This window comes from Lethenteron reissneri, chromosome 42 (genome assembly GCF_015708825.2).
Source record: "Lethenteron reissneri isolate LAM-NWPU_2019-01 chromosome 42, ASM1570882v1, whole genome shotgun sequence".
Lineage (NCBI taxonomy): Eukaryota > Metazoa > Chordata > Hyperoartia > Petromyzontiformes > Petromyzontidae > Lethenteron > Lethenteron reissneri.
In genome coordinates this window covers 7122765-7144639 of record NC_083820.1, presented here as the reverse complement: position 1 = coordinate 7144639, position 21875 = coordinate 7122765, and the positions used below count along the sequence as shown (strand labels likewise).

General features: G+C 49.6%; 2 protein-coding genes across 2 annotated transcripts; one reads left to right on the top strand and one right to left on the bottom strand.

Moving 5' to 3' along the window:
- Positions 1–447: 447 nt before the first annotated feature.
- SNRNP48 (small nuclear ribonucleoprotein U11/U12 subunit 48) lies at positions 448–14022 on the bottom strand. Its single transcript, XM_061568960.1, has 8 exons — positions 13813–14022; positions 13027–13131; positions 11532–11592; positions 11375–11449; positions 6890–7075; positions 6079–6203; positions 5056–5213; positions 448–3253 (listed from the first exon to the last, which is right to left on the bottom strand). Exons 1-8 carry the CDS (start codon positions 13960–13962, stop codon positions 2380–2382), a joined length of 1734 nt encoding a protein of 577 aa, XP_061424944.1. The 5' UTR covers positions 13963–14022; the 3' UTR covers positions 448–2379.
- Positions 14023–14859: 837 nt separating this feature from the next.
- BLOC1S5 (biogenesis of lysosomal organelles complex 1 subunit 5) lies at positions 14860–21786 on the top strand. Its single transcript, XM_061568965.1, has 6 exons — positions 14860–15033; positions 17102–17141; positions 17445–17527; positions 18187–18313; positions 19181–19239; positions 19894–21786. Exons 1-6 carry the CDS (start codon positions 15031–15033, stop codon positions 20077–20079), a joined length of 498 nt encoding a protein of 165 aa, XP_061424949.1. The 5' UTR covers positions 14860–15030; the 3' UTR covers positions 20080–21786.
- Positions 21787–21875: the final 89 nt, after the last annotated feature.

Sequence of the window (21875 nt, the reverse complement as noted above, 5' to 3'; positions counted from 1 at the left end):
CGCAATTTTATATTTGTGGAGGGGGAAAAATCGGGAGGATCAGGAGAAAAGTCCACACGATCACGGGGAGAACATGCAAACTACAAGCAGACATGCGTCAGGATCGCAGCCACGACCTTCTGTATAGCAGGCGAGGTAGTTAACACCTCACCACCGTGACGCCCAAGGCAAGTAGGATGGCGAGAGGTTTGACGAGCTTGTGATTGGTTAGTATTTGGGATTGCGGATTGGCCGATTGGCAGATTTGCCTGGGAATGTCAGGTGTTGTAGCAGGCTTGGTTTGCGATGTGGGCAGATGGCAGAAGAGCAATGGATGCTGTAACGTGTTGTGCGTCATCTCCCCGAGTACGTGCGGATTTTCTCTGGGCACTCAAGTTTCTTCCCACGAGGGGGGACAAAAAAAACACTCCATAACGCATGGAGCAGGAAGCCTGCTGAAACTCAGCCTGAAGATTAATCGAGGGTTTATTGTGGAATAATGTTTTTCCCATCATAAGAGAAGAGATGCAATTAAACATTCAGGTCTTTAACAAAGCGATTGTGACGGAGCATTGGCAGTGGTGCACAAGCACAGAAAACAAAAAACTCAACACATCCGTCAACATCGCTGCCCCCTGACAGTAGTGATATATAACAGGTGACGTGTCAGGAAACGGCCCTTCTTCATAGCAGATCACCTCTCTGCAGTGTCACCGACGAACGTGCAGAATGTGTCTCATTCGAGCCATTGCCTCAACATGCACACCTGCGGATTGTAAACGTTGAAAAAACTTGAAGTGCAAGGACCGTCATTTGAAAACCCATAACTTCCAACTCCTCCTGCAGGTCGCGTTACAAATCACGCGTGTCCCCCAGCCGGTGCATGTCGCCGCAGGGCTTTGCTTGAAATTGGACGTCGCGCGGACGTCCGCTGCGTTGGGGTCGGCCGTTGAAGAGCCGGTGCGTAATAGCAGGCGAGCAGGCCGGAGACCGAAGCAATTACGACCGATGCGGCAAAACCACGGCGCGAGCCGTGCGGGTTTGTTCAGCGGCGCGCGAGCCAAGGATGGTGTTTTTTTTTTTATCGCCAAATAAATCCATCCGATTTTTACACGTTGGAAGGCCCGAACCCGTTATTACGAGGACACTTTGCAGCTTGACGCATCGTTGGCCCGTGCGATGTAGGGCAGCGGTAGTTAACCAGTGGTATGCGTAACCCCGGGGGTATGTGTGACAACTCTGGGTGGGAGGGGTGGATGACAGAGGGGGGGGGGGGGGGAGACGTACGCGAGACAATTCACGCAACAGCAGTGGACATGTGTTAACGAAAGCACTAGTATTTCTAATGCCATGTGCTTACCTGGAGTGTGAAATTTGGGGAACCCGTGGCCTTGGAAACCTCGGCCTTCCACGTGTTATGCTCGTGCTACCTCCCGTTCCGATTATCACCATTTATTTCTGCAACTTATTTTACAAATTGTACAAAATACATTCTTGAATCCCATCAATATATCTCTAAAGCGATTCCACACCCCAGCGAACCACGTGACTTCCTCCCAGCCGGCTTCACGGCGCCGGTAAGAGGTTTTATTAGTGTAAATATTATATTGTAAACATTTATAGTTAACGGTTGTGAAGTGTTAACTGAATGTCGTAGGTGTCAATTAGATGTGAACGTAATTAAAACGCAGTAATATTTTTGTGTTTGTTATTGTAGCATTACTCGCAATATTTGTCGGCAGGATGTAAGCGGGCAGTTGACTGGGCCCGGTAGGTGGGGGGGGAGAAGACAAGGACAAGGGGGGATGGGAGCCACCGACGTTATGGTAAGAGTGGGTTCACACCGGATCAGTCTGGGCAGCAATCGCCACACACACCACCATGTGACCCAGAGTTGAGCTCCACCGCGGCTGTGTAGCGAACAGGTTTTATTCACATCGACGTAAAGGCACGCGACATCCACGCAACTCGGTCTAACATCCAGTGTGGGGGCCACGGTCTCTTTGAGGTCCTTTCAAATTACAGCCAAACTCCCACGTGCCGTGGAGATGTGGTGGGCGTGACGGATCCTATCGCCCGCGCTCAGCAGACTGGACGTGCAACCAACAGACGTCGCCGGTTCAACTCCATCTCGGGTTTCTTTAATCCCGTCCACACCGTGTGAACGGGGTTTAACCACGGTCGGTCGGTCGGTCGGTCGATTGGCAGGCAGGCCACGCGCGTGGCTACAAACGTGGGTTAGTCCACCTCTTCCAGCACGTCCCGTCGGCGTGGGGAGCAGACCAACTTCCCGTTTTAGAGTTCCCCAGAGTGGAAGCCTTTTCGCCAGTAGCAGCATGAGCGAGCGGTTGCAGAGCTGCGCATTTACCCGCAGCTTCAGCACCGGCGCACACGGTGCGTCTACGTTGCCTCGCTGCTCTCCTCCTCGTCACCGCCACCGCCACCACCACACTCCTGGCTCTTCCGATGGCTCCTCTCGCGCTTCCGTTTCCTCTTCTTCTTTTTCTTCTTGCGTCGCTTCTTCTCGGCAATCCCGTGGGAATTCTCGCTCCCGCTGCCGCTGCTGCTCCGGTCCGAATTTGGATCCGGGTTGCGATTCCGGCTCCGATTCCGGCTGCGACTCCGTTTCGGGCTTTGATTCGTACTCCGATGCCGATTGAGATTACTATTCCGCTCCGCGCTTTCATCCCGGTCCCGACTCCGGTCCCTTTTTCTGCTCTGCCGTTCTGGACTCCGATTCCGGCTGCCACTCCGTTTCGGGCTTTGATTCGGACTCCGATGCCGACTGAGATTACTATTCCGCTCCGCGCTTTCATCCCGGTCCCGACTCCGGTCCCGTTTCCTGCTCTGCCGTTCTGGACTCCGATTGCGGCTGCCACTCCGTTTCGGGCTTTGATTCGGACTACGATGCCGACTGCGATTATTATTCCGCTCTGCGCTTTCATCCCGGTCCCGACTCCGGTCCCGTTTCCTGCTCTGCCGTTCTGGACTCCGATCCCGGCTGTGACTGGCAACCGGGATTTGAATCCGACTCCGGTCCTGACGCCAGTTCTTGCTACGCTCCGGACTTCGATTCCTCCGGCCCAGGTCCCGACTGCGATCCCTGCTCTCATGCCTGCTCCGCTCTGGACTTTGATGGCGACTCGTGTTCCGACTTCGCTCCCGACTCTGTTCCCGACTCCGGTTCGGATTGTGATCGCGGCCCCAGCCCCGAATCTGGCTCCGGGTTCTCGTCTCCCGGTCATCCAAGCGCCGAGTTTCTCGCGACCTCGACCTGAGAGATGAAACACAACAGCACAGGAAGGAGGACGATGCAAATCATTACAGTCGTTGCCATTAGTTTCAAACCATTCAGCACAGGAATGGTGGCCCACAACAAGCACCGAAACCACAGTAAAGCGAGTAGAACCATGACGAAATGATGAGGATAAGCGTCAAGTGTTACAAAATTCGTGCTCTCATTAAATTTGCAAGGCGCACAAATGTTACGTTAAAGGGACATTGAGCGGCGTGGAAGAAAGGGAGAACGCGTCTTCAGATTCTGACAGAAGTGACGACAAAGATGTCATTGTAAAGTCCATATGACTGGAGCTGTGACAGAGAGCTGACGTTTGCCTTGTCTGGTTCCAGAGTCGGGCTTAACAATGAGGAGGCCGTTTGATGCCGATCCGTATGGATCCGACAAACGGATGCAGACAAAGGAAATGGAACGCAAGCCAAAACGTTGTGCACGGAGAATTTCACGCAATAAATGAAACCGAGACGTGACGAGGAACAAGTAGACCACGGAATGAACGCAGACAAGACATAAATCACGTTTACCGTTCAGACAGGCAAGTGGGCTTGCACATGACAAGTCACGGCTAGAAGGGACGATGGGCCGAGGTGGACACTAATGATGGACTGGCAGCCAAAGGTGGAAACATGGCCGGGGGTGAGTCCACCACAAAGACGGAGAGAGGAAATCAATTCTAGATTTGAAGCCTTCGTGACTGCAAGGATTCATATTCTTAGGTTTTTTCGGTAAAGTCATGTAGGTAAAACATTTAAATTAATAAAAGTAAAATAAAAATAAAATAAAAATCACGACGTTTCGGAGGCAACACAAGCTTCCGTCTTCAGCTGGAACAGTCACAGCACGCTTGCTGGAATTTCTCTTACTTGAAACAGCAATCGTGCTGTGACGGTTCCACCTGGAAGCTTGTGTTGCCTCCGAAACGTCGTGATTTTTATTTTATTTTTTATTTGACTTTTATTAATTAAACATTTTTACCTACGTGACTTTACTGAAAAAACCTAAGAATACGATGAAATCAACTTGTGCAAAGTTGCCGATTGAACGGTTGCATCGCGAGACCCCGAGTGACAGAGACATCTTGGAGAGACCTTCATCCAGCAGTGGATAAATGACGTGTCATGATGATGGATGATTTTACAACCAAGGGGATGGATTTATTTTCAGGGAAAATAGGACGTGAACTTCATTCCACAAATTCGTTGATCCACCAACTGTGCCTCCGACATCAATGTGGATAAGACGCGTTGCCCCAAACTCTATTCAGCAGCTGTGGCAAAAACTCAGCGCTGGTGCAATGGTCGCTCCCCAGCGGCCTCTCCCCCCACCACTCTCTCGCCCCACCACTCTCTCGCCCCACCATTCATTCTCTCGTCCAAGTAATCCCTTGCCCCACCATCTCCTCGCCCCACCATCCTCATTCCCCACCATCAGCTCACTCCCCATCACCCCCTCGCCCCACCACTCTCTCACTCCACCACTCTCTCGCCCCAGCAATCCCTTGCCCCACCACCCTCTCGCCCCACCACCCTCTCGCCCCACCATCCTCATGCCCCATCACCCCCTCGCCCCACCACTCTCTCACTCCACCACTCTCTCGCCCCAGCAATCCCTTGCCCCACCATCTCTCGCCCCACCACCCTCTCGCCCCACCATCCTCATGCCCCACCATCAGCTCACTCCCCATCACCCCCTCGCCCCACCACTCTCTCACTCCACCATCCTCTCGCCCCAGCATCTCCTTGCCCCAACCATCCTCTCGCTCACTCGATGCCTCTTACCGGCTGCGTCGGTCGGTCGTACGATTGTCGGGCGCATTGGAGGGCGGTGCAGCCGCTGCCTCCCCGCCACTCCCCTCCACCTCGCCCCCCTCCGCGGCATCTTCGCGCCACTGCCGCGCCAGCTCGCCCGTGTGCACGGTGATCACCTCCCGGAGGATCTGAGCGAGCGCCGCGGTGGCGATCCCGAGGGCGACGAGAGGGGTTCGCGGGAGACACAACGACCACGCCGTTAACAAGGCGCCCGCGTCATGGAGTGAGGTGCAGCAGTCGTTGTAAAGGGCAGGGAGCTTCTTCCTTACCGAGGGACGAGTAAGACTTTCAAACACCCTCGGGCACGGGAACCCACGCATTGACACGCGGTGGCGAGATGTTAACTACCTCGCCTGGTATACAGGGGGTCGTGAGTTTGATCCCAAATCTGACGTCTGTATATTCGGAGTCTGCGTGTCTCTGCCGCCGTGGTCACATGAATTTTTCTCCAGGTCCCCCGGTTTTTCCCTCCACATTTAGAATCAACACACATTTAGAGTATCTGGCTGCGATAAATTTACACGTGATAAGCCACTCCATTGAGCTATCGTTTGTGGCCAGGTCGCTTCTAAAAAAAGAGCTACATAGCTCAATGGGCCTTACCTGCTAAAATAAAACATTTTGCTTTAGTTTCAACACACACCACGGTCTTACGCGGTCAAAACGTAATGGGCGGGTTGGGTGGGTACAGAGGCCCTTGGAGTGACAAAGATGACTGTCGTCAGGCCTAACATATGACCCTCTGGTATCCGATTAATGCGGCTAAGATGCTTAAATGAGCGCACGAGCGTGTTGGTAAATGAAACCCATAACTCCCAACTCCGAGCGAGCGAGTAAACGTGCAAGTGAGCGAGCGAGCGAGTAAACAAGCGAGCTCGTGAGTGAGGGAACGAGCAAGTGTGTGAGCGAGCGAGCGAGAGCGTAAACGAACGTGTGATTGAGCATGTGAGTCAGCGAGCGAGCGAGCGTGCGTGCATCGAGTGAGCGGGACACCTCGGTGTGGGAGCGCCGGGTGATGTGCACGTTCTTGGCGCGGTAGCTCTGGCGCCGGCGCTTGTAGTCACGCATCTCGGCCAGCACCTCGAGGTGCGACTTGGGGCCGCTCTGCTTCGCCTGGGCTGCACGAGGGACGCGACAACAGACGGAGAGACCGACGGACAAAAGACGGATGGGTGACAGACAAACGGATGGTTAGGCAGGGAAAGAGGAAATATTAAAAATCCAAAAGAGACCATTGGAACCTCATTCGCCAGTAAAAAATATAATGGGTTTTTTTACCCTTCTATCTGGAAACAAAACTGACACCTCTTTTACAAGGAGTCATGTTTGCATACACCACAATACCTGCAGTCATAATGCAAACAAAAAACATAACTCTGCTAATGATAACTCTGATAATGTGCAGGACAGTGCACATTATCAGAGTTATGTTTTTTGTTTGCATTATGACTGCAGGTATTGTGGTCTATGTAAACATGACTCCTTGTAAAAAAGGTGTCAGTTTTGTTGCCAGATAGAAGCGTAAAAAAACAATTATCAATCCAAAAGAGCTTTTATCTCTTCAATGCGTCTTCAGGTCATAGTGAGTGTAGTTCAACATATCTCTACGAGACTCTGTGCAAGTCTACGGGTCGCAATGCAAGTCTACGGGCCATAGTACTAGTCTATGGGGCTCTATGCAATTCATTGGTGATGGGCTGAGACCATCAACTCAGTCTGGCGGCTGCTGAAATCCCAACTCGGGAGGTTTACAGCGGTGACAAACTCGGCATCTCCGACCTCTCCGATCCACCCCGTGCCTCACCCTTCTTGAGCTTGGCCGCCCAGTCGATATAGAGCTCGTCCGTAATTGGCTGGTTCACGGCCGCCCCCATCCTGGCCGCCTCTGCCACCATGAAGTCGTAAATGGCGACGCGATCGGCTCGCGTGAGCTCGCACGCCGCACGGTCGTACGTCAGCGGCACCGCACCTGGTGCAACCGAGTACTCGCCTGCGCGTACACGGCACGTGCGCACACACAAACACACGCGCACACACACGTACACACACGCACGAATAGACACGCAGACACGCGTACGAACAGACAGGCACACGCGCACACGAATAGACATGCACACATACATACACCCACACATAGGCACACAGACGCTCACACATACATACAGAAATGCACACACACACGGATACCGGGATTATTCAGTGCCGGCGAGTGTCGAGGTATATCCGTTTTCTTTACAAAACCCCATGATTTCCGTTTGGCCTATTTACAGCTTGCAGTGATGTTATTAAAACCACTAATACAACCACAAATCAAGATGCTGATTCTAGAACACACGATCCAATGCTACAGTCGGTACTGCGCAGGACGGTTCTGAACCGGGACTGCACCGACGCAGTTAACAACGAGTTGGGCATTGCTTTGCCAAAATGTGTTAATTTGTTGAACTTTTCCTTTAAAACTGCAGGATTTAGCAGAATTAAGTGAATTAAGTGCGGTGACGTCAATAAACATTGGCCACGATGGCTTCTTGATATTGATCGATTACAACCACGTTTCTGCAGTGTTCATAACGATGGTGAAGTTGAGGTCATTTCTCAGCGCGATTGCATGAACCGCCTGTGCACCTTCCAACACGGAAAGTAGTCCCTGAAGTTCCCGATTAAAGTGACTATTGGTTTGTTATTTTAGTCCAGCTATAACGGTATTTGAGGTTCTTGCTTGTAACCGAACAGGCTAAAAACTTGATTGGCTTCCGTAAAAAAATATCGACAATGGGATTCATATATATTATTTTTTTAAACAAAAATAAACAGCCACTTGTGACCCTCCTGAAAAGTAGTCAGGAGAGGGCAACCAGGTGGCATATTTAGTCAAACGTGTGCGCAACACCTGCTCACGAGCACAACCACCCACGCTCATGCATCACAGGGAGAAGGAGATCCCCCCCCATGCCGCCCCCGCCCCTCCCCCGCGATTGAAGGGCATTCTGGGAAAGATTAATGTTACCGTTCGCCACTGATGTTACACCCATGGCTGAGAATTGAACCATGGTTGCCAAGTCTGAACACTCAGTACTGTGCCACCATTCACTCGTGCACAAAGATCCCCCGTTTAGCCTTAATAGACTATTGGGGCAAGTGCTGATAAGCGAGCACTTATGAAGGCTGGCACGGCACAAGATGGGATGGGGTGACCAGTACCATGCCTTTTGTCTCCCCAGTGGCGACGTTTACACATCATACCAGGTACTCATTTGAGGCTGATTAGACCTAGGGGAGGCTCAAGACTGGTTCAGATAACCATCACTGGTGTTGGCCATGAACGGGAATCGAACCCGGGTCATTATTTCTACAACTACCCCAGCTCTTGTCACCCGATTACCCTGCTTGTGTGTTCTCGGCTGTTGACTCACACCTGCAGGTCAAGAACCGGTCACTACCACTGGCAGAGAGTGGATACATCTGGATGAAAGCGGTGTAAAGCGCGGTCTGCAACTCAACTCTTATCCACCTGTTACATTTTGTTCCTTTTTAGCGGCCAGCGTGATTGACAAGCATGTTCGGTTTTTGGTTATTGTTGCTTTAGCGCCTCTGGCCAGTGCAGCAACACCAAATAATTTGGATGGGCTGCTCAGAGATCTTGATACTTCAAGTCTTATTTGAAGTCTGACTTCTCATTTTCCATCAACCCGTCTTCCTTCTTTCATCAGCCTCCACCCTATCATCAATGTGTGCTCGTCTCTCATCTGATGGGTGTCCCAGCTTGCTGTCCTGCCCAACGCCTCTTCGCCGTTACGCTTCCCAAAAACATAACATGACCGAGCCTCTTCCATCTCCTCCAGTGAACAAGACAAAGATCGCCCCCGTATAGTCTTAACAGACCGTTGGAGAAAGTGCCGTTCGCGAGGACCTATGAAGGCCGGCACATGCACTGCACACACACACACACACGCGTGTGTACACGTGCACGAGACTCGGCGACAGTGGGTGAGCTGGTGAAAGGATACCAGGCGGAAGGATACTGCCAGGGCAGACTATACAACACCCTGGCAGAGCGAGCGAGCAAGCGCTAAAACGACCAATGCTTCACTCCGTCTTTCACATACTCACCCCTGTAACTGGGGGAGGGGAGGGGGGGGGGGAAAGGAGAGTGGGAGGAAGTAGGGGGAGCAAAAAAGTCAAAACAAAAAGGATTTAACCAGCAATGTGATTAATTGTCCTAATTCAAAGGTTGTGAAACGGCTGAAGACAACTACTCTTCAAATCTGGTTTTCACCCGTCATGTTGTATATATCCTTACATTCTCCCTGTCTCGTTTGTATAGTTTTGTTGAATCCATTTGCCTAAATGTAAATGACCATTTGCACATACTTTTCATAAAACACAAATAATCGACTCTCGTGCACTATACATTGTATTAAAATCGATAAACCATACTCTTTGGTTCTTTCGGTAAAGTCACGTAGGCATAAAATAAAATAAATCACGACGTTTCGGGCGCAACACAAACGTCCGTCATCACGTGGGAAAGCTTTCCTACGTGACTTTACCAAAAGAGCCAAAGAGTATGGATTCCTGCAGTCACGAAAGCTTCAAATCAAGAACGATAAACCAGTACATTGCTACATGCATGGTACCAACGCTGTTACCGTTCGGTGAACTAGAAAAACGAATGCCACCATAGCGCCCTCTAGTGACGTCCAGTGTCACCACTAGCGTAATAAGGTTGAATACGACTGCATTGTGGGAAGCCGGCACGCCGGCTCCGTTGCCACGCGTGGTAGCATCGTGGGAGCGGACATCAGCAAACAGCAAAAAGAAAACCTCGCTGTGCGTTGCAGATCAAAATGACGCCACCATTCTCGCACGCATTCTGCACACTGTCTGGTGATAGGCACCGACAACTGCATACAGGTTGCAGGTTTCATCCTTGTTAAGGCTCATCAGTACAACATAGCCATCTACCAGTTTAACACGTAGGCTTTTGCAACCAATATCATCCATAAGAGATTTTTTTTGGTTAGATCGCATAAATATATAAATGTGTCGTTAAAACCCGTCACCACCCGATACAGCCAACTAGTAAGGGTTGTCACGTGAACAGAACGTGGCCAATTCGTCACTAATACAGCACACCGGTTTGTGTGTTGGAGTGCCAAGCCACATTTACAATCTGGGCACGACGTGTCACCAGTAATTACAACCTGCTTCATCAGGCGACAGCCATCTACCATTTATGCCTGGTGGTGATGCCTTTTTTTTGCATTTAAGTTATAATTATTATTTTTTTACGCAGTGTGCATAGTTATCTGCTTCTGTATTTAAATGCTTTATTTAGACTGGAGGAATCAAGTGAGCTAGGAAGCTCTTTTTCACAGATGTCCAGTTTTGAGTTTTGACTGGACATCTGTGAATGCAAAATTTAAATTGTGCCCTGGATGGAAAATTAATATGGGAATCATCGGTAGGGAGGGGGGGCAAGGGGGAACCCATGTGACACTCGAAGACCTGGGTGTGAGGATGGCATGCGATGGGTCGTTCTGAACGTCTCATTTCAAATGAGTTTTGCATGCGGAAGGAGCCCAGAGAACTCTTAGAGAACCCAAAACGCAAACGCTGGGGATATAATTTAGAGATTCGCGCGGACGGGTTCAAGAACCCACTTGCTGTACTGCCATCTCCCGGCCACCTGGAATCTCAGTGAGTTTGGGAGTTTCTCAAATCTCTACCCGATTCAGAAACCCCTGTGCCTTCAAAGTAATCTGTGACTAACCCAAACATGCTCTTGAAAATGACATCAAATAAACCTGTGGTAATGTTTTCAAGCACAATTAAGCACAGTCACAATATCATTGCGAATTATAATGCTACTGTAATTATAATTGACCGCAAGATCTGCATGAAAGCCCAGCAGGTTTGGCAGTTGCACAGTTCTCCATGTGATCCACCAAACCCTTTCCTCCAAAGTGCTCGATCACAGGCATGCCACCACACCCGGTTGTGCTGTGCTACGTTCTGAATGGGCTGGCAAGCGAATCAGACTCAGGCTCAGCACACACGACAGCCGCCATTCACCACCAAGTGTTGGTGGCATCTGCACGGCGCTTGTGCCAGGCTTAGGTGCGCTTTTGAGACCATCGCATTAAGTGCCGAAGGCTCGCTGGACCCCGGTGTTGTGGTTTAGCTGAGAGATGAATGGCAGATGCACCACAAGTGCTCTCCACTGTGCCAATGCACGCACGAACACACGAGGCCCACAGTGAGTGAATAAAGATTCCCTCCCTCTCACCTGGTGCAAAGAGCCCCATGCCCTGCGAGCTCCTCACCCTCGCCTCACGGATGATTTGTGCTTGCTGCTCTTTGTCTGCAACACACAAAGATCCGAATGAAGTGGGCACATTGAAATCGTGATGGTTTCGTGTCGAGTCGTGATGTGCGACTGTTACCAATCTTGATCGACGGGACATTGGCCTTCTCGTAGAAAAAAGTTGTGTCGATCATCTTCTCCTGAAAAAAAATACAAAATGGAAAATTTTAATGTTAAAATTCTTCATCCACCCGTGTTACGGACTCGGTCAACTAGACAAGACTCTTTTGTCTCATTCACACTGTGTTCTATCACCATACAAGACGAGACAATGAGCCCCTATGTAGCCTAAACAGACTTTTGGGCCAAGAACTATTAGTGTGCACCTATATGAAGGTCGGCACGGCACACGAGGGGGTGGGTGGCCAGCACCAGGCTTGGCCGCCTGTCTCCCCAGCAGCGATGTTTACACATCGCACCAGGAATTATATCACTTTCATGGTAAGGCAGTCCCCTCCAGAAAAACGCGATTATGCGATCGCAAGATTCCACGCAAAATCAGCCAAAGTCCGCATATTTATGCGGGGGGCGCGTTTTTTCAAATACGCTGCACTTTCGCCGCATAAATTGCAGATTTCCGCGCGCAAAATATGCATGATTTCATAATCCCCGCATTTTCGTTGCAAAAAGTCACATATATCTTAGCAGAAAGTTGAAAAATGTTGCGTTTACTTCACACAAGCGCAGCCATTTCCCCTGTTGCCATGGGAACGTTATGAAGTGACGTCACTCATTACGCGACATCATTGAAAAGCTGCAAACCCCGCGATGCCAATGAAACCATGATGAAGAGTTTATGCAACTTTACAGTTGTAAGATTGCACTTTTTTGTTAGTAGTATGTAAATTTACATTACTGTAAGACTGTACTGTTACTGTATTGCTTACGTTACTGTGCACCGAAAACACTTATTTTAACAGAAGATGTCTGTTTTGTATAGCTACCTCTGTAAAACAGGAAGCACACATTTTATTTTTTTTAATATTTTACGTATTCATTTTTACAGAAGTTGTAGCATATTCATTTTGTAAAGCTACAGAACTTGTTCGACTCAATGTTTTGTAAGTTTGAGCCATCTGTTTGTTAGGGTCTGAAATAAAACAAGATGAGAACTTAAATATTCGCAGCACTTTCTGTGATGTAGTATGCTTGCTTATCATAGGAAGTAATAAGAAATGACTCTTTACATTAAAGTAGTAGCCTAGTGAATAGGGTGTTGGGGGAATCACTTTTTTTCTCTTTTTCATCAAACCGCAGTTTTTGCAAGTTCCCGCAATTTAATCGCATAAAATTGCATAAATATCCCGCATATTCCATCGCATTTTTTAAGAAAACGTGCCGCATAATCAACGATTTTTGCCCGCAACAATCACCAAAAAACTCCGCGTTTTTCTGGAGGGACTGGTAAGGCCAATAACATGACGAGGTTTTTCTTAATTAGAACACCATCTTTTCAGCTCACTCACAACAGCCCCACCTAGTGGAAATGTCACGAGCCGCCCCCCGACGGCTCCACTACCGCTCCTCAACCACCATACACTACAGGTGACAAAAACACACACTCGGGCACTCGCCTGGTCGTCCTTGGAGTAGCCCTGCGCACTGAGTCGACATGTCTCGACGTGCCGCTCCAGTGAGGCGGCCGGCATGCGGTGCCCCGAGTTTATGGGACACACAACCTGCAGTCGAGAAAACACAATCCCATCTTTAGCCACGCGGATCACATTAACCAAGTTTCAAGTTCAAGTTCATTTATTAGGTATAGCCCTGTGAGCCATTCAGCTCTTGAATCGGGTGCAACCGCAACAAACAAAAAACATGAACAAAAAACATCTTAAAGTGAATATGTGACTAAGTGCAAACAGAAAATCCAAGAAAAGACAGCAAAAATATTGCAGAAAAAACACCGTACACCAACGCTGTGTGCAAAAATCCCAGTGGGATGCAAGTCAAACAACAACGTACACCCCAAACTTGTGCCCAGTGTCAATAACTTGAAACAAATCTTGGTCACACACACACACACAAAGCCACCTACAAAATAATACGATGCAGCCACAACTGTTGCTTTACGATACAGCGAGGAAACGTGCATCTCATGATCCGGATGAGACAGGACTGTATGGATGTTGAACGTCAATTCATTATCGTAGTCCACATAAGCACGCCGCTCAACGTCGCACAATAGCTGTGCTCGTTTTAAAGACACTCCAGAAGAAAGAGCCAATCAGAGGGGGCGTAGCAGCGCGCGTCGCCAATACGGACTACCAATTCGAAACAGCGGCGCAACGATCCTTAGGTTTCTACAGCGCAGAGGGGTACGGGTGGAGAAGTGAATTTAAAAGAAAGGGGGCACTTACCGGGCTCTCCTCGCTCGCCGCTCGCTCCAGGACCTCCATGCTCCACCCCAGGGAGGAGGCGACCTCCTCCAGGCGCCGTCGGCATTGCTGCGCGAAGTCCTCGAGTTCCCGCGCGCGCCGATCGCGCTCCTCCACCTCGGCGTCCGCCATTGATGCCGACAGCGAGTGGGGGGAGGGGCTGTGACGTAATAGGTTTGTTGTATCTTCTTCTTCCGGAAGAGGAAGATTCTAAAGAATATTCGGAAGTGTCTTCCAGAATCGGAAGACGTCTGTGTGTATTCTGGATAATTCTAGCAGACTCTTCGGTTTTTTCGGTAAAGTCACAAAAATAAATAATAAATATTGTAGAAATATTTTTTTTAATTTATAAAAATAATAGATTTTTTTTATTATTATTATTTTTTTATTATTATGTAATAATAGAAGTATATTATTTTTTATTATTATAAAAAAAATAATAGAACTACTGTATTATTCTTTTTTTACCTACGTGACTGCCGAAAAAAACCTAAGAGTATGAATCCTTGCAGTCACGAAAGCTTCAAATCTAGAATTCTACCGGATTTAAAGCTTTCGTAACTACAGGGATTCATATTCTTGGTTCTTTTGGTAAAAGTCACGTAGAAGGGAAATAATAAAATAATACTAATATAAAACAATACAATTTTATTATTTCATTTCTACGTGACTTTACCGAAAGTACCAATAATATAATTCTACCGGATTCAAAAGTTGTCTACCGGAATCAGAAGTGCAGCTCACGAGAAGGGTAATTCCATCTACTGTACCTGGATTCGGTAGACCTTCACCGGAATCAGAAGACGCCTACCGAGAAATAAAATGTACATCTACCGGATTCAGAATCAAATGTTTTTAAATTAGACTGTGGAAGGATATTGAGCCATGAAGCTACCGAAAAAGCCGGGGGGCAGGGGGCGGGGCTTCGGAGGGGGCGGGGCTTCGGAGGGGGCGGGGCTTGGGAGAACGGGGCGGGGCTTGGGAGGGGCGGGGCGGGGCTTGGGAGGGGCGGGGCGGGCGACACTCGACCCGGAAGTCAAGTTGCGCGCGGATCACGTGGGCCCAGTGTCAGCTGATGACGACGATGATGTTGTTATTGATCTGAGTGTTTTAATTTAATCGCCGTGATTTGTAATTCAGTTATGAGATAAAAGACACTCGGGCTGATGCGAGTGCAGGCGCTTGAAAGCTGTGACGATAATGGTAATGATGGAATTGACGGTGATTGTTGACTACGGATGCTGTGATAGCTTGATGATGGTGGTGGATTGATGGTGCTGATTTCATGGTGAATGTGCGACTCTAATAGTGGATGTAGGTGCAAATGATAATGCAGTGTGATGATGATGACGCTGGTGGTGGTGTGATTGTAAAGACGATGGTGTGACAGATGAGATGGTAATGCCATGATGGTGGTGATTAATCTGATGGTGCTGGTGCAGAGTTGTTTTTTGCTAGTGATGATTTTGGTGGTAATTGATTGAAAATACTGATGTCATTGATGGCGATGTGCTTGCGATGCAAAGATCATCATCGATGTATGCTGCTGACGTGATTATTGTCATGTTGCAATGACCCAGAATGCGCACGATTGCGTCAGATCTCGGAGGCCACGCAAAGCTTAAGTAAGCCTGGATATTGCTTGGATCAACATAACCTGGTGCCTCGAGTTTCCTGGCTGGCTGCTGGCTGGGCTCCTCCCCTGCACCCCGACGATAACTTAGCTGTTAGTGGCTGCTGGTCACCGAAACTGGGTAACTGGCTAAACGGGATTTTCCGTCTGAATGCATAAACGGCGGAAGAAATTTGGAAAGGCACAGTCGTGACCCCGAAGAGGTGTGGGAGTAACAGGTGAAAGACTGACACGGTTCATTTAAAATTGCTCTGACCTGACAATTATTACTCCTTCTTGGTTCTTTCGGTAAAGTCACGTAGAAGGGAAATAATAAAATAAAACATAAAATACTATTCTCACGTTTCGGTCACAACGGCTGCTTGCGTTGTGGCCGAAACGTCGTGAGAATTGTATTTTATTGTTTAATTTTTATTATTTTATTATTTCCCTTCTACGTGACTTTACCGAAAGAACCAAGAAGATGAATCCCTGCAGTCACGAAAGCTTTAAATCGAAAATTATTACTCCAGTGTAATGTTTTCGCCGAAATCCTCGAGAATAGTATTACGTAAAAAAATTTTTTACCAGATTACTTTTGTGCTTCGAGCACTGAATTGTGAGAAGAGTATACAAACTGACGGCCGTCTCTTGTCATTGCAGAGAAACGGCTTCTCGGCTAGTTTCAAATGTTTTCACAAGGAATAATCCGCTTGCAACGGTGGCCAGTGTATAGGAAATGCCACGGCAGTTAAGCAAATTCTAATGTTATACTGCACTGCTGTCTCCCTCCGCGTTGGCCAACTCGCGATGGCCAACGTGGAGACGTATCATCAGAGACCGGCACGACGTTTGGAGGCCATCATCATCATCATCCAGGAGTGTACGAACTCAGAAGGGCCGCCTGTCTATATACATTGTAAAATGATGCGTAAACTCTTTACCCGTGGGACACATCACAGGAACGGGAGTAAGAGTCAAGCATTTAATGCGTGGGAAAAAAATATAAAGGAATAGGGAGAGGGAACGGATGCCGGGACAGATCAAGTTCAAGTTCAATTATTAGGTATAGCCCTGTGAGCCATTCGGCTCTTGAATCGGGTGCAACCGCAACAAACAAAAACATGAACAAAAAACATCTTAAAGTGAATATGTGACTAAGTGCAAACAGAAAATTTAGACAGCTAAATATTGCAGAAAAAACACCGTACACCAAGGCTGTGTGCAAAAATCCCAGTGGGATGCAAGTCAAACAACATGTCCCAAAGATGGGCAAAGAAGAGGGCACGGCTCAAGATGAGCAGCAGGAAGAGAGGAGGAGGAGCACCCGTGCAGGAAGGAATGGCCGGACCAAGATGTTGGGAATGAGAGGGTGATGATGATGATGGGAGAAGGGGAAGAGAGGGAAGGAAGGAACGAGCAGGAGTGAGCTGCGTGGAGGAGCAACGTCTGTTTCCACAGGGGGCGGGGAGAGGGGGGGGATTCGGAGTGGGGGTGGCCACTTAGAAGTCACGTGATTTGCCGGAAGCCTGAAATTATTTTGATATATAAATGTGCGTTGATGTTGGTGCTGGGTGACCATGTTGATGGATTTTGTTCATTCCGATTTTGTCCCCGCGGGTTTACCCGATTTCAACTTCTCTTTCCACGGACACGAAGACGATGGCCACGCGAACCGGGATGGAAAAAATCGTGAAGGGTGAGCTCGTGTTGTGTTTCAGTGATAATGGTGACTGGTCTAAGGTGCAGTTGTTGATGGTGGTGATGTTCATTGTCATGGGAAATATTGCTGATAACGAAGATGGTAGTGGCATGATGATAATCTTACTGGTTTTGATAACATAAATTGATGGAAGTGTTTTCAAGGAAATAATGGATGATTATGATAATTGTACTGCTGGTGATGCTAATGATGATGATTGTGCCGATGATGCCATTTGTGCTTTTGCTGATCATCGTGATGCTGCTGATAATAACGGTTCTGATGATGATCGTGTTGCAGATGCTGGAGAGATCAGCACCCGCCTCTTGGACCACAAAGCGTTCACGCATGGCCAGGCTCGCTTCATGCTTCGTGAGTTCGAGGTGAGCATCGCGATCATCGATCCGATGTTGAGGATGTACATCCGATGACCGGTAGCAGCGTTATCAAGATCGGCCTCTGTGGAGGTTCATGAAGGACGCTACTGGATAGTGCCAAGCCACTTTGGAGCTACTGGGCAGTTGGAGGCAGTCGCCCTGCAACAGCAATTACAAGCGGAGCGCCGGGCGGATAAAACGCAGAAAGTTGGCACAGTGGTGGGAGCACAGGTGGTGCATCGACCAGTCATCTCAGTCAGTCGACCCATGGCACCTGGGTCTGCCCCGTGACCTGCTGCCGGCGGGCGTTCAACACTTCACGTGGCCTTAACGTGCACATAGCCTGGCACAAGCACCATGGGGATGTCACCGCCACTTGGTGGCGCATGGCGGTTGTTGTACTGTATATAAGGCGGTCAGGCGTGGTTCTGGCCACCTACTCCCTCATACCGAGCCAGTCTTGATAAGTGCTCGCTAACAGCACTTGCTCCTACAGTCTGTTCAGGCTATACCCGGGATGTTTGTCTTTGTCGCATTGGTTAGCGCTCTGCACTGCAAACCCGTCGATCCCGAGTTTGATTTCCATATTTCTGAACTACTCAAACCAGTCCTGAAGCTCCCCTAGGTGGGTTTAACCTGCGTGTGCCTGGCGTGCGAGAGAGCAGGAGCGGCGCGGGTACCGCGAGATGCGCCGCCTGCAGGAGGCCGGGGAAACGATGACGCGCATGGCCGACTCGCTGCTGCCCGACGCCCTGGCCCTCGCCCAGGAGCTCCCCACCATGCTCGCTCGCCGTGAGTTCCGCACAGAGACCACCACGATTGCATACAGACATGGGGCACACGCGCAGACGCAGGCACACGTAACCACGGGGAAACCCCGTATGACAATTCGGACGATCTTCCTTTGGCAAAGTCCTCGATAGCAAAACGTCCTGATAGTCAAGCTACATTCACATTTGATAGTGCTGTGCGATAAACACCCACTGAACCACCGGAGAGCATTAACAAACTTTTGGGGCAAGTGCTGTTAGCGAGTTTCACCTGTGAAGGCCGGCACGGCACGTGAGGGGGTGGGTGGCCAGCACCACGCCCAGCTGCCTTGATCTCCCCAATGCTGATGTTTACATGCCGCAACAGGTACTCATTTGAGGCAGAGTCGACCTGGAGGGGAGGCCCAGGACCGGTTCAGATAATTGTCACTGGTATTGTCCGTAAGCGGGAATCGAATCGGGTTCGTAGCGCATTGCGCTCACCACTGTGCCACTGCTCCCCACACCACCGCCCCCCCCCCCCCCCCACTGCCCCCGCAGGCACATTTAGTTGAACATTAAACCCGGCCACACAAGTTCTATTCCCAACCATGGCTAACGTCAGTCCCTCGTGATACCTGAACTTATTCTGGAACCTGCACCCCACCCCCCCACCACCCCCGTTCTCTCACTGCCGCCCAATTCACCAACCTGCACGGACCCGCGTGATGGATGAACTACGGTCAAGCAACCCTCATGTCCAACACGGCGCCGGTGGCCTTCGCCCAGCAGTAGTTTGACAAAGAGGCTGTAAATGATGATGATGGAGCGTCGTCACGAGATGTGATGCGCATCGATCGTCTCTGCTGTGATGAGTCCCATCGTGACTTGTCTTCTGTCTGTTCCACAGTGGAGGCTGCAAACCGCATGTGCAACCGCATCCTGCAGCACCAGGACGAGCCTCGTGAGGTGAGGAATGCCCAGCCCAAATAATCGGCATCATCACCATCGCTCCAGACCAAACAGTCATCACCATTATTCCAGCCCACACAATCATCAGCGTCGCTCCAGCCCACACAATTATCACCATCACTCCAGCCCATAAAATAATCAGCATCAGTATCGCTCCAGTCCATACACTGTCCCCTACAGACAGAACATTTGGAATTCACATTTTTAATTTACTGCCTACTGGCGAGCCAGGGTATAGCACCTCCTCGACAGGCACGTGAAGGTCATTTCACAATATCTGTATGTGCGGTGATCCACCAACCCTCCTCACTGCTGCCTCTACAGTGCCGGACTAAGGCAGCCATATGCAGCAGCGTAGCTACGACCATCACCACCCGGCTAAACTCCCATTTGATTTCGGCATTGTTTATATCTACGAGGTAAGGCCCACTGAGCTAAATATATCTTTGTCAGAAGCGACCTGGCCACAAATGATATCTCAATGAAGCCGCTTATCGTCACGGGGAAATGTATTGCAGCCAAATCCTACTGCCACTAACGCAACAAGTTGTCGAGAGTCGGCGGGAGGTGGCCCGATGGTTTGACAGAAGGGCCGTTCATCCGGCAGTGGTTAGATCACGTCATTCCCCCCCTGGTCTCTCTGCGGGGCAGCATGAGGTGCTGGGGAAGGGGCGAGAGCGGCGTCGCGCCGAGCTGGACGCGAGCGTGCGGCGGATGCGCGAGCACTGCGCCGGCACGGACGCCCGGCACGACCGGGAGATGGCGGAGACGCGGGCACGCTACGAGCGCCTCGCCGTCGAGCTGCAGGAGGGTTACGCCCGCACGACGGCGCCGTGACCCCTGCCGCCCGCACCACGGCGCCGTGACCCCTGCCGCCCACACGACCGTCACCACGACCTTCGCCGCCAGAATTGGAATCTTTTTTTTTGACTGGAGGAATCCGACAAGCTTACGAAGCTCTTTTTTCACAGACAACCAGTAAATGTCCACCGTCGCCACGTGCAGCCCGTGTCTAATGGCGCGGCGGCTCCCATGCTCGTGGCTGTTATCGTGGCCTTCAAGTGGGTTGCGGCAACAGCCACACGTGCGGCGACAAAGATCCCCCCATATAGCCTTAGCTGAGTGTTGGGGCAAGAGCTGTTCGCAAGCACTGAAGGTCCATGCAGAATCGGCTTTATTTCTCCACTGTTGAATCCTTTGTTAAACTGAGCAATACAGGAACCAATATTGTTGGAAATGATTCCAGCACCGCTGAAATCCTGGGTTCGAATCCCGGCAGCTTTCGGTGGTTGAAACGGGTCCTCAAGTGTAGTAGTGAGTTGATGGGTCTCGGCCCTGTCACCTATGATGGCACAAAAAACCACCACATTCATTCTTAATTTGGATAAATTCAAACTCTGATTATGTTAAGATATTGCTTTGTCACACCACTCTCATATGCAAAGAGATTTGTAAAGTGCTGCCCTCTACCGCGTGTGTGTGTGGTTGTCAGGTTTTTCGAGGACACGACTAAACCCATCGATTCGTCGCGTGGGGTGATTGGATTGGTCGTCACATGCCTCATGTACATGTATACTCTAGGTGTTGTATCGCTCTTTCATGATACGTGATCCATTACTAGGATCGCCGGTACCAGCCAGCACTACTATGCATCTGCTATGAAGGGCTTGGGGAATAGGGTAATGCCCCAGTTCAAAGACACTGAGCTGTCGTCCATGAGGCCCAAAACCAAATATTCCACTTGTAGGTGCCACGAGATGTGGCATAACTTGAGCGGTTTCAATTTATTTACTTGGCCAATGATGGTGAATTATGTGATAACCATTTGAAACGAGTCGGTTATCAAATCGTTCACTCTTATCGGCTACTCATTTATTTTGCTACTGTGGGTGATGCCAATGTCTGCTCTGGCCTGTCGACCACTGGGACCGCCTGTGGTTAAACTAGGTTCTCGTTTTCAGAGAATTGATGGTCGTGGTCCGATCACCAGTGACAACACAATATGCGTGCTTTGTGTGTTTCATTGAGCCTAGCCCAGATACAAAATTAGCAGTATGTTTTTGCGTTAGTGTTGTCGATCTCTCTGTGTATGCGGATTGTCCCGCGTGTTGTTCCGAAAATAATATTCAGGAACTGAAGTCCAGTTCCCTGAAGCTCCCAACACGTGGGGCGATATGCCGGGCATCGTGCCGAGAAACACGCGGTGCAACCCAAACAGCATTTGAGAGCTAAACTTCCCATTGGCGTGCCGACAGTAGCTTGACATTATCGTGCCGTTCGTGCAAATTGCATCTCAAAATGCCATAGCATTTGTAACACGCGCAGATTTTTGCAGGGAGGCTCGGGAAACTACAAACGAGCGGAACGGCAGCCACAACCGGCACCAACAATTGCCCAAGCTCTGTCGTCCTCTTCTTGGTTCTTTCGGTAAAGTCACGTAGAAGGGAAATAATAAAAATAAAACATAATAAAATAATTCTCACGACGTTTCGGCCACAACGCAAGCAGCCGTCCTCAGGTGAAGAACAGGTCTGTCGGAAAGACAGCGTCTGAAAGACAGACCTGTTCTTCACCTGAGGACGGCTGCTTGCGTTGTGGCCGAAACGTCGTGAGAATTATTTTATTATGTTTTA

What these genes read in the sequence shown, in the direction of transcription:
- BLOC1S5 (XM_061568965.1), top strand. An exon ending in CCCCACCATGCTCGCTCGCC is followed by an intron (nt 18,314 to 19,180) that starts GTGAGTTCCGCA and finishes TCTGTTCCACAG; the next exon opens with TGGAGGCTGCAAACCGCATG. An exon ending in ACCAGGACGAGCCTCGTGAG is followed by an intron (nt 19,240 to 19,893) that starts GTGAGGAATGCC and finishes TCTGCGGGGCAG; the next exon opens with CATGAGGTGCTGGGGAAGGG.
- SNRNP48 (XM_061568960.1), bottom strand. Translation starts at nt 13,962, where the DNA reads ATGGCGGACGCCGAGGTGGAGGAGCGCGATCGGCGCGCGCGGGAACTC. An exon ending in TGTCCCGTCGATCAAGATTG is followed by an intron (nt 11,450 to 11,531) that starts GTAACAGTCGCA and finishes TGTGTGTTGCAG; the next exon opens with ACAAAGAGCAGCAAGCACAA. An exon ending in ACGACCGACCGACGCAGCCG is followed by an intron (nt 3,254 to 5,055) that starts GTAAGAGGCATC and finishes TTCATCTCTCAG; the next exon opens with GTCGAGGTCGCGAGAAACTC.